This window comes from Rhopalosiphum maidis, chromosome 3 (assembly GCF_003676215.2).
Source record: "Rhopalosiphum maidis isolate BTI-1 chromosome 3, ASM367621v3, whole genome shotgun sequence".
NCBI lineage: Eukaryota > Metazoa > Arthropoda > Insecta > Hemiptera > Aphididae > Rhopalosiphum > Rhopalosiphum maidis.
Genome location: NC_040879.1, coordinates 11,452,862 through 11,466,389, shown reverse-complemented (window position 1 = coordinate 11,466,389; position 13,528 = coordinate 11,452,862). Strand labels below are relative to the sequence as shown.

At 28.5% G+C, this 13,528-nt stretch overlaps 1 protein-coding gene across 1 annotated transcript; it reads left to right on the top strand.

Moving 5' to 3' along the window:
* Positions 1–881: 881 nt before the first annotated feature.
* On the top strand, positions 882–3,134 carry LOC113559903 (E3 SUMO-protein ligase KIAA1586-like). Its single transcript, XM_026965684.1, has 2 exons — positions 882–2,515; positions 2,613–3,134. The coding sequence occupies exons 1-2, from the start codon at positions 917–919 to the stop codon at positions 3,042–3,044; spliced, it is 2,031 nt and encodes a 676-aa protein (XP_026821485.1). The 5' UTR covers positions 882–916; the 3' UTR covers positions 3,045–3,134.
* The last annotated feature ends 10,394 nt before the right edge of the window (positions 3,135–13,528 follow it).

Below are 13,528 nucleotides of genomic sequence, written 5' to 3'. Positions count from 1 at the left end.
GCAATACTAAGCTCGTTTACTTAATAATATTAAGATGACGATATTCATGTATAAGTATGTTATAAGATATTATAGTTACAAAAAATTGTATAATATTTACTCGTTTCTACTCTCCAATATTTTTAGCTGAGTACCTATGTATTATAAAAGTAATCGCGTATCTTACCTACTCTATCATATTTAACTATCTTTGTCAATTTTATTGTAATATTTTCCCCGTAGAATGTAAATATATGATTAAGGTCAAATGATGGGGAAATATATTTCTTATAGTCTTATTTGCAGGGGTGTTCCCATAGGGTATACTACATATACGCCGTATACTCTCAAGATATTTTGTCAGAAATATGGGTATACTGCGTATACTCTCAAATTATATACAAAAAAAAACTGGTTTTGGTTACTCAGAAAATGCTACGAAAGTCAATTATTATTTATGACGCTGATAACGGAAATATGACACTTATATCTTACAACTATTATTAGATTCTCAGAAAACAAGAAACGAACTATCGCGTTAGATGATGGAAATGCGTCTGACTCTGAACACGATTAATTTAATCAGTACATCCGTTACCGCCGACTTGTAACATTTTATTATTTTTATAAATCGATTGTGCGTTGTGTGATCTACCGTTTGTGTTTACCGTGAATAAGTTCTTAATTCTTTTATTAATTATTATTTACTAACGTATTCATTTTATTTGAGCAGTTTTATTAATTTATTTAATTGAGTTTAATTAACTATCCTAATCTGTTTTACTGTATAAAGTGTTATTTAAATTTTTATCAAAATATGAGTTCGAATTTTAAACGTGAAAGCGGAACACTTGATAGTTTTTTTATGCCCCGAGAAAAAAAACCTAAAAATGCGACTAATACTGCCATTTGTGCTACTAGTTCACACGAGCTAGTGATGCCCAATGAAGATAATTTTGTTAGTGATAGTCAAATCGATAATCAAATACAAGATGTATGGGATACTTCCAAAATTTGGCCTGCATTATGGACAAAAGAACAGGTAATAGAGTTTCAAAAGAAAAACTCATGGTTAAGTAGCAAAAATGGGAAACTAGGATGTAATAATTGCATTCAAGCTAAAAATAGTATCAATTTTCAAAAATCTAACATCGATAGCAAAGTTCGAATTTCTTCTGAGTGGGTAGGCTTTGAAATCATAGCTGCTGGGTGTAATCGTACAAATCAACTGGCTTCATTAAGAAATAAAATTAAACAACATTCAGAAAGCAAAGCTCATGTGTTAGCTGAAAACATATTGAAAAAAAGCTCAGACAAAGTATTAGATAAAATGTTCGAACGTATATCTGAAGTAGAGATTGATTCCAATACGCGACTTTTTAGAACTGTATATTGCTTGGCAAAAAATCACCGTCCCTTTAAACAGTTTGAAGAACTTGTTCAATTACAACAAATCAATGGATTGGACATGGGATCTTCCTTACATAGCAGAATAACTGCCACTCGAATGGTAAACGTCATTGCAAAGGAGATGCGCAAACGACTTATTTTACGCCTTATACAGTCGAATTCGAAATTTACCATAATGATTGACGAATCAACAACGCTGAGTACCAAATGTACACTAATTTTGTATATTTCATCATATTTTGACGTAGAATCGCCGGTTGTAGCATTCTTAGACCTGATTGACTTAGATAGACAAGATGCTGAAACTATCGAAAAATCTATTTGGTTAAGTTTAGAATGTAATGGGATATCAACATCGTTTGCATTAAACAACTGGATTGCTTTTGCCAGTGACGGAGCAAGTGTAATGACGGGTAAGAAAGCTGGAGTTGCTACTAAACTACGCGAAAAAATTCCGAATCTATTTACCTGGCATTGTTTATGTCATCGCCTCGAACTCTCAGTACATGACGTAATAAAAGATTGTACTGGAGTCTCTCGTTTCCAAAGTCTAATGGACAAACTCTACGCTTACTATCATCAAAGTCCTAAAAATTCAATGGGTTTAGATAAATCTTGTGTTGAAGTAGGCATTGAAATGAAAAAAATAGGTCGTGTTTTGAATGTACGCTGGTCTGCAAGCAGTTTTCGAACTATAAAAGCCATATGGAATAATTATCCGGGAATATATTTACATGTTAGTAAAACACATGATGTGACATCAAATGGCATAAAAAAAAAATTAGAATCCTCTTCTTTTTTGGAGGAACTTGGACTTTTTTACGATGTTCTTTCTGAGCTTGCAATGTTATCTTGTATATTACAGTCCAGAAAAACAACTCTAATGCGTGCCCAGTCGGAGATAAATAGAACGATTAGAATTTTAGAAAGTCTGAAAGCTGAACCTGGGGAAAAAGAAAAGGAAATTATAGAAGCTATTCAGAAAGGAATTAACAAAGGTGTCAATATTACAATGACAAAATCAGGAGGGATTAACAGGTTACAATTTTTGCAAAATTTAGTAGACAGAATGCGTCAACGCTTATTTGATGACTCAAAAAATAAAACAATGCTAGAAGACATTCAGGTAAAGAAAAAAACTATTATTTTGATAATTTATTTCAATATTTTGATTATTTAAACAGAATAAATGAATATTTAATAAATCGTCTTTTATTTTATAGGTAATTGATGAAGTGTTCAAAGTAGCAATTAATGATGCAAAGGGAGAAGATGAAGTTAAAAGAGTATCACGGACATTAGGTTTTTCTGAATTTGAAAGTGTAGTTGACTTCCGTTCAAGAAATGTTTTTTCTAGTTTCATGAAAGCATTAAATATACTCCCAACTTCAACAGCTGATTGTGAACGAGGGTTTTCCGATATGAATTTGACAATAACTGATTTAAGGACTAGCTTAAACATTGAAAATGTGTCAGATTTGATGTTCATCTCTATCAATGGCCCTTCAATTGCAGATTTTAATCCTAGACCTTATATTAAAATTTGGTTAAGAGATCACCGTTCTGCCGTTTCCACTCCTAGAGGTAAAGAAAGAAAAGAAATAGACGACGAAAATAAGATGCAGAAATTATTTTTTAACAATTTATTTAATTAAATTTTTTAGTATTTGTATATTTTCATATTTTATTGACTTATAAAGGTAATTTCAAGCTTTTTTTAAAAGTTTGATTTTTTTTTTCATATTTTTAACACATCCTTTATAATTATAGACCACAGTAAAAATATTTGTATATTATTAAATATTCATGTTTATTACTTTTATTTTAAAAAGATTTATGAGTATTTTTAAATACTTAAAAAAAGGTTCTATTTGTATCATTCTACCCTCCCTTGTTTAAATCATGGATCTTCACCTTGACTAGAGTCTTAGTATACTCTCAAAAAAAATATTGGGAACACCTCTGCTTATTTGTAAATATTTAATGATATTATTTGTTGATTTCATATTTATTATAATATATATATATATAGACTCAGATGCCGCATGTATGTATAATAATGTAGCCATAAGGGCATAATATATAATAGCATCTGATATCTTATGTAATATGTCTACAATATTGGCTACATTATTATACATACATGCACTATCCTCGATCCTTAGTGGTGGATTCAAGGAGGCCCGAGAGGCCTGCTCTTCCCCCTTGGCAGCTATATTATATTTGTGAGGCCTACCATAAAATCGTAAATATTGTGTTTACAAAATTGTATGATAGGTATAATACTATAATGCCAAATTAAGGACACGCTAAAGTACAAAATAGCGGAGATTATTTTCTTTTCATCTACTGCGGCGGTATAGTTTTAAACGTTATGTCAGTGACGTGTCTATCACAAAATAATTGGGTAGGTCAGTTTTGTTCTGTAGTGCGTAAGTGTGTTCATAACAACTATTAGGGAAGATTTATCCTATCACATGGGATATGGGTATGATAATAATATTCAATAATAAATATTACTTATATTAATAGTAGGTAAGATTTTTATTTTTAATTAAAATAAAAAACCAAACAGTCAAATAAAAATTGGGTAGGCCCGGGCCTAGTTGGCACAAACACGTCACTGCGTTATTTGTTTGTCCAGTGGCCACTAACTATAGAACGTTAACACATATTGTGCAGTTTTATATAGCTACGGTGGTAAGATTATTACTAAATGTTGAAATTAGTAATATATAGTATTATGCTAAATACGAATTAAATATTTAGCTAACCAATTGTAAGTACGAAATATGAATATGTTTATAGTCTAAAAATACTATCGATGTGTATAATGATATTATAACAATAATAATAATAATAATAATAACAATAATGAAAGCAATAGTAAGTGGCATACCTTTATCAAAAAGAAATAATCGACGACAGCGGGCAATATCAGTTATAGTTTACTATAATATGATAACGTCCGAATTTGCAGCCGCCTTAACAACCGTGCAGTGGTTATCGTTTTACAGCTGTAACGCACAGTACTTTTTCACACAATTATATAGGCGTACATAAACCGAAAACGTTGACTCGATTAGCTAAACGTTAAATTCAACACGTCCCGACAGCAGAAGACGCGAACGCGGCATCGAATTGTCTCATTATTATATGTATAGTAGCAACTGTAAAACACCAGTGGCCATCTGCAAACACTGAATAAACGTGTTATAGGCGCTATACGTGTGAGTGGCTCCGCGGACGACAAACGCGGCGTCTACGATTAGGCCGACAGCTCCCCCCCCCCTCTCACCGCGTATACACCGAGACCGCGTATTTTACTTTAAATTGTCTCCCTACATTCCGTCTACATAACCGCCGGCGGCAGAACGGATAACGGCCTAATATAAAAAATATCCAAATGTATTTTATCGATCGTCGTCGAAATATTGACGCAGGTACCTGCATATTTCTCGTATAATAACTAATAACTCACGATCGACGCGTTTGGATTTTAAGGGGGGGGGGCCGCAGGTGGGATCGAATAATATTGATTGAGCGTCGATGACAAGGATGCGACGCGCGAGGTATCTCGCTTCGACGTTATACTATATTATAATACGCGTACAACATGAATACACATTTTTTTTTTTTTTTTTGTTTCTCCTCGGAAATCTGGAAAGAACGCGCAGATATACATAGTGATAGATCATATTTTTAAGGAAATTATAAAAATCATTTTTTTTTTTTAATAATGTCCACTATAGTTAGTTCAAAAGACCGATATGCATATATTATGTTAGCTGTAATGTATTTTATAACTAGTTATTGTATAAAATTCCTAAATACGCTCGTTAGTATATAAATTACAAGGATTTACTATATATATATATATATTGATTGACAGAATTTAAAATTCTTAAGAGGCAAACCATAAATTGTATAATACTAGTATATATAACTAGTTATTTTATAGAATTACAGAATTCATACATTAACGCTATAATATGTATATATATATATATTTATAATATATATGTGTAATACTGTAATATGAAAATGTATGACTAGATGACGGATTTCCTATATCTATACCTACTATACCTTTTTGTTGTAAAGCTTAAAAAACGGAAAATTTTAGTATCCAAGAGGTCCGTGTTTAAAATTTACAATTTCATCATTAATAAAATGTATGAAATCTAATTTATTTATTGTCATAATATTATATTTCAAATTTCAAATGGTAAACGCAGACCTCTTTCATTAGAAAAGTCCGTCATTTTATCGAATTGAACATTATAAACAGCGTATTCGATCTAGTCTATGTTTTTTAACAGAATACAATGAAATATATCCATTATATATATCAACCGTATCGACTGTTATGTTTCGTCATCGGATAAAACTTCTGCAAACATATTTGAATTTGTTATAAAGTTTGCTTTAAATGTTCAGAAATCAAAGTTAAATTAACACATTTTAAACATTAAAATGTTTTTAAATTTTACAATAATGATGTGAAAAATTAACTAAAAAAGCAAAAATATCGTTTTCAATTGAATTGTATGAATAATTAAAATATTTTGTCAGAAATAATATTGTTAAATTAAAACTGATTGGCAAAAGGTTGTTAGTTTGTTACTTTTGACTAAAAACAAATATACATTTTACATAAAAAATGTCTCATATTAGATTCCTTAAAAAGCTATCGGCATCAAATCCTTCCCTCGCGATTAAAACAAGGTCGGCTATTTAGTTGTAATATATTATAATATTATTATATCCGTCGTTAATAAGAATATTCATCACTATTTATATATGTATTTTTGTATGTCTTTTACGTATAATCTTATTATTATTTATTAATACCTGCAGCTAGCGCATCGATATAATAATACCCGGCTAAGTAATTATATTATTATGCTTTACACCAGGTCCAAATTTAACAAACGTGTTAAAGAATAGTGTAAGGACACTATACATTATTTAGCACATAATAAAAGAGAAGAGATGATTTTAAATAGTATGTGTAAGTCATGTGCGTGTAGAAAAAAATATGATCTGATTAGGACATTAAGTTTACAAATAATAATTATTATTATACTATAACTTTATGGTAAAAATGTGCGTATATTTGCTAAAGGGGGAAAAAAGTTTTCTCCAAAGTTCATTTCAACAAAATTGTCAGATATTCTAGTGTACTTTATTAAGTTAGGACGTGAAAATAGGCAGCTTATTTGTGTTTTTTTTTTACAAAATTACAAAGCTAATAATATGTCTTATTAAATTAATATTTATGTATAAAAAATCTGTTTACAAAATAATGTGTTTAAGTATTTATATCTGATAAACGATATGCGATTATCAATAATCATAGACAACATTTATTTGCAAACAGGTATATTAATTAGATTATTTACATTATACATCAATAATTGTTGTCTGCACGCCTTCTTTAAGTTAATACTCGTATTGAAAGTGGTGAGCTCTTGAGATAGATATATAATAATAAAAATTAAAAACATTTAGTTACTATATTAGTAAAAATAATTTACATATTTTAGAAAAAAACTAAAAAGAACAAATGAAGGAAAGAATTAAATACAATATAATAGAAACAATATATAGTAATTATAGTATTATTAATATCTACTTCTCATATAATATGATTATTAAATAATAATAATAACAGCGTGTAATGAAAATAAAATAATATTTTTTTATATTTCTAAACATTATAGAAACAAGAGTAATCTTAGTATGTTGTAATTTTTAAAAAGATTGTATTTATAATATTAATATGTGACTATAATAATAATTATGTAATAACGCGAACTAAGATACTATCTTATTCAATACATTTTCAATCTTGGGCGAGGGGGTCAAAATTCCCAGTACTATTCTTAATAATCAGGAAAACAAAAAAAAATTAAATAGAAAAAAAACGGGGTATCTATGTTAATTTATGTAAAAATTAATTTCGTCATTTTATTATAATTCAAAAACGAATGACCATAGAAACTTGAATTTTTCACCGAATGCTTATATAGCACTATTTTCTATACATGGTAGAATTTATTGTCAAAATAGTTTGAATATTTTAAAGCTATTTATACACAATTTGTATTATTATATTTTTTTAATTGTAAAATAAATTCATTCTATTAAAAACATTAAACATTTTATACAAGATTCTTTATAAGTTTGTAACGTATTATTATAAGTAAAATTTTTTTATTAGACAATTAAATAATTTTTTATGAGTGTTTGAAGTTCAAATTATTACGACATATTGTATATTTATGTATAACTATTTCTCAACAAACAATTTGTATTTTGTTATAATTCAAAAACGAATAGTTACAGGTACCTACTAGTAATTCAACATCACAAAAGGTTTATATTATCATTTTCTATACACGGTGTCATAGTATACATTTCATAATATATTAAGCTGTTTATAGACATTTGAAATTATCCATATTTTAGTTGTTTTTTTTTTTTTTTTAATGTGAATAAAAATCATTTCTTGGTAGAAATGATTGAGTGTATAATTCAAGTTGTTCTTAAATTTGTAGAAAAATATTAAAAATAAATAGGCATGATTTTTTTCATGCCTTTTTTAAAATCTTTAATTTTTATAGTTAATGTTTAAATAGTAGTTTATATTGGAACTAAAATATATAAAAATATATGAATACCTAGTACCTAGTACCTACTTTGCTACCTTTTTTTTTAAATTTCAATGCAGTATTTTATTCAGAATATTTCGATTTATCAAAATTAAATTTCGGACTGTTAGTACATTATTAGTTATTCACTTAAATAACTTTAAATAAATATAACTCGTTTAATATCCGTCTGAAATTCGATTTTTATACATTGAAATAATCTAAAATAATATTCTGTTTTGCAATAAAGAATCAAAAATACATTTCGTAATAAAAAGTCGTGGGGTGCCGAAGCTCCACAACTGAATTAGGTGTTATAATAATTAAGCGAACACCCAAACATTGAATGTGTCATCAATCATCATAATACCTCTACTATGTATTTCCGAAGTCAATTACTGATGTCTTATTGTTATACAGTTATATAAATCGCTATAATTCATTGGTTTGTCATTGTTCCTTCTGCAATTATCAATATAATATTGCCATGAGGGGCAGTATCAAGGGGCAGATCCAGTACTCATCGGCTGAATCAACTTATTAATATAAAAATGAACTGTTATTGTTACTGTTATTAACTATTGTTAATTGTTGGTTATGTTTTTCTAGTAATTTATGTTTGCCCTCCCCCCATTTTAAAATCCTGACTACGCCATTATTGCAGTTTATGTTAAAAATATTATTTAAGACACAATATTATCACGTTTAAATTTCCTTTTTTAAATAACTGTATTTATTCGAGAGGAATGAAGTATTTTAACAAGTTTTCAAGGAGTAATGTTAGGCATTTTATACAGCGTATTCGTTTTGTCCGTGTTAGTAAATTAAATTACTATGTGTGATCCGGGTTCATTATTCTCGCACCATCACGCACCGATTGTGAATACGAGTTAATTTTTGTCAAAATAATTTAATTATTTATGTTTTTATAAGTTGTTATAACTTACAAGATTTATAGTAGGATTCAAATTTATTTCAATAGAAATTGCATTTTACACTACCCTAACCGGACCTTGAAAACTAAAATAATACTTCCCAAGTATAATATTCGTTTCACAAATTAATCATATAGTATAAAAAAAAGGAAAATTTTACTTTGCATTTTTACATATTTTGCCGTATATGCATTTTACGTGTATTTTTGTGTAATTTTCATCATAACTAGATATTTTATTATTAATTATTGTTACAATATTTTTACACAAGAAAAATAATTAAAAATTTTTTATAAATTCTCAAACAAAATATTTGTAATCGAAATAAAGTTTGAAATGAGTAACTGGAAATTACGAACATCGTATTTTATCTACGCGTTAACGTCGATGATATTAAAACTATAATAACTGTATTTTTTTTAAATGAATGCATTCCTAGAAATTAATGGTCTTTAAAAATGCTGATATTAATTATCAAAGACGATTTTTGTAGGGGAGATAATCGTGTGGTCATGATTGTCTTGTAGAAATCTACTAACATACATAGTTAGTATGCATTATTTTATTATACCGTTTGTTTATCGTATAATTAGTTGCAAAATGTTCGGCTCATCTCTGTTACATTTCAATTACTGTTCTCGTATTTTGTTCATTGTGTTTAAAATTAAACCATCTATACAGTATTTTGTCTACACGCATTTGTTAACGAGTTCGGTGAAGACATGTTATAATTGACGTCCGAAATTTATTTCGTAAAGTTTATACTATATATTATTCATGTGGTGGGTCACCCCTGATCTATGTGTATGGTAATGGTATATCGTCAAACATTCCATTCGGCCAACTTAAATCTACAGGTATTTATATTTTTAACAATTTATTATTTATTGTTACACTAAATACTAGTATTTTTTTAACGGTCAGGTAAGGTATTTTCAACGATATTATTTACCTGTTATTTAATGCAATAAATGCATTTTTATAGAGCATTAAAATCCGTGCCTACTTATAAATTAGTAGCTGTTTCGATCAAATGATGACTCGACAGTCGATACAGTTTAATATCGCACTATCGCCCTGTTATATTATAAAGTGATTATAGTAATTTATCTTTATTCTGTTTCTTGTTTTTTTTTTTTTTTTTCGTTTACGCTTCTACGTTTTAATAAATGTACAATATGAAATAATATTATTATTTAACCGTCTCGTTGAGCTGCAGCACGGGATGGGCCGGGTCGTTTTGTTCGTGTTTCTATATATAGTATATAAATAATGTGTACGAGAGGGTCGAAAATGTACGGACAAAAATATATGGATTCGGTGTGTCGGAATTTAGAATTTGTCCTTGGGTTTGGCGGCGGCGACCAGTTTTTTCCTCGGTAGTCTTTGTTGAGGGGTGTACAACAACAAGACGCCGACTTTTGAGTTATTGTCGGAAATGTAGAATACGCGGACCGGTTTTTAGGGTGAGTACTTACGAGTTCTACGCTGCACGTGCATTGGCTAGCGTGTATTCAACCCAAATTAAAATAAAACGAATAAACACAACAATAACAACACGCTGCGTGCACGAACACATGCACGCCGGCTTAGGGACAACGCGAAGCCGGTGCCCAGCAATTTTCGAAATAACACTGACGATTATGCCGATAAAAACAATAAATAATATTAATAATAATAATACACCCCATGTGAACGTTTAAACCTACAGAATGATGGCACACAAAAATAATTCTTTGCTATCTGCGCACAAAACAAATATTTAACCATAGTATAGTTATTAGTGTTATTACTATACATAAGTATACCCGGTCGTTCGACACGGCTGAAGGTTAAAGAAGTTGCTAGTAACTACGTTTCTTCTTCGTGTATCGAGATATTTTTATTGTTATGATGCCTTAGATTATGGTATTAAATTGGTTTCAATTATTTAAAAATAAAATATCGTAACAATTTTATCGTCGTAATAAAAATATAATTTTGTTTTTATTCATTCTCTAATTTGCAACTATCAAATATATTAATTGATATACGATAAATTTGTATCATAATTAAATAATTAATAATAATTAACAAACAATTGTTGAATACATTACTATAAGCAAAAAGAACGTCAGAATTTTGAATACTGAAAAAATAGACAGACCAATTGTTTACGTAAACTCTTCTAAAATCGCATTTTATATCATAATATATACAATTAATAGGTGTAGGCATATACTTATTTAATCAATATCAGTCTATTCTAAATACGCCGTAATTTCGGTAAGGCAGAGGACTCCTAGAATTTACATATTTCTTTTAAGGGCCCTTGATTACTCTCCACGGCCCTGGAAACTATGTGTAAAAGTGTACGCCTAAATAGTTTTACCCATCGAATCGTACTTGCAATAATTTATCATTTTTCATAAACACAGAAAACCAAATAAATATACAATTGATTATATGTTTATTATTTATTTTATCGCCCTTATATAATTATTATCATTACGTGATAAATGAAGTTTGATATACCTAAAAGAACTATTATTTTTACAAAATATTAGCCCTAAAAATAATAAACCCTCACGCTTTAAACACTACCTAAAGAGTTCAACCAACAATATTAATGCACGATAAATTGACTCGCTATGTGTAAATGTGATCACTGCTAAATAAAATACCTATCTATATATGCGTGAATTAACAGTGAAATGCGTATTTTCATTTTTAAATACGTTTGTCCACGATTGCTTAACTCAATTTAAGTTTGTGCTGTTTATACAGATTATAAATTATTCACTTGTAATTATCTATAAATAAGCGAAAATTTGAATTTTATTTATCTGCAGGAAAAATTAGCTATAGTCTCACAAAGATATGTAAAAAATATAAAAATTGTAGGTTAATAGAATAATTTAGAAAAATTGTACCAAAACAATAATGATGAATTTAAATTTAATTTAGTACCGCGTGGCGCGTATTACCGTATGTGTATTAATTATTATTGGGTTAAATAAACATTGTATATACGCGAAACAAATTACGCGTAATAATTCTAGAATTATGATTGTGTATAATATTAAATGTGACTATTGAACATCGAAAACAAATTTGTGTTATCTTGTAAGGGATGCTCTTTAATAATAATAATTATAAATTATTTTGGCCGATTCCACTATACGGTGTACTGTCAAGACTGATATTTCGTACGCGACGAAAATATAATACCCCCCGATCCGCCGCTCATCCATCATACTACTCTTATAGTCATCTTATGGCTGCGGCAGCGACATACAATGAGTTATGACTTATGGTGATGACGGACCCACGGCCGTTTGCCGTATCGCCATTGTAATAATAATATTACTATTTATAGTATATAATATGCTAATAAATAAAAATGATCAACATCTGAAATTCATCTTCAGGTTTAATTAACAGTAAAATAAAATCGCGACTTATTTTTATGAAAAAAAAAATGGCTGATATCACACCAAAAACACTCTGTTATAACTCCATGTAAAAAAAAGCTGTGTTAAAAAAGAATTCCTGTAGTGGCATTACATTTAGTAGGTATTGATTAACTTTTAAAAGACGTGATATAATATGGAAACTATAAGTAAAATGCCGTTATCATAATTATATGTTAATATTAATCTGTAATGTAATAATTTGTGCATAATAGCCATAATATAATATTATAATAATAATATGTTTGTAATAAAATATATTTAATATCGTTTTTTCTTTTGGCGGTCTCTAATATTTTGATAGAAGTGTAAATCAGGGCCTGCGTTATACGTTTTGCGTGACTGGGTGCAATACATTCGCAAGGCCTTAAATTTATGGCGACTTTACCCCCCCCCCTCTCACACACCAGTCACCAACGAATTAAAAATTCAATAAACCAAGATACATTATATTTGTATAATTATTTACCTTAATATACCTACAGTTAATGATTGTTTATACATTTTATCTAAATAATATTAATTTAATTTTTAATATTTCCTATCTACAAATTTAACATTTTACGGAGAAAAGTATTTATTATATAATGAAATTGAGTTTTACATAATTCGCACTAAATAATGATTTAGATATATAAAGGAAAAATATTTTAATCGTTTAATATTAAGTACATAAGCTAAAAGACAAAAATAACAAGTCAATACGTGTTAAAAAATAGGTTTATATTATTACTTTATAGTCTTATTAGTTACAATTTAAATACTTTTGAATGACAAATTAGCCACTAATAAATATAAATATAAGTATATACCTAACTATATGACCATAACCCAATTGTTTCTAATTTAAAAATAGTAATTACTTATTTATGCTATTTTATACCACTATAATCAGCGGCGTACTTACTACTTAGACTTGAATTTTTTTTTCGATGGTCAAAAATCAAAATCAAGTGTAAAATAAAATTTTTTCAAACTATAAATAAGTTTGAAATAATGACTGAATCATTCAGTCTGAATGTATCATTGCACTATATTGGTATTCTACGAATTTTAATTAAAATGATATTCATGCTCGCCTATTATAGTCGTCTTA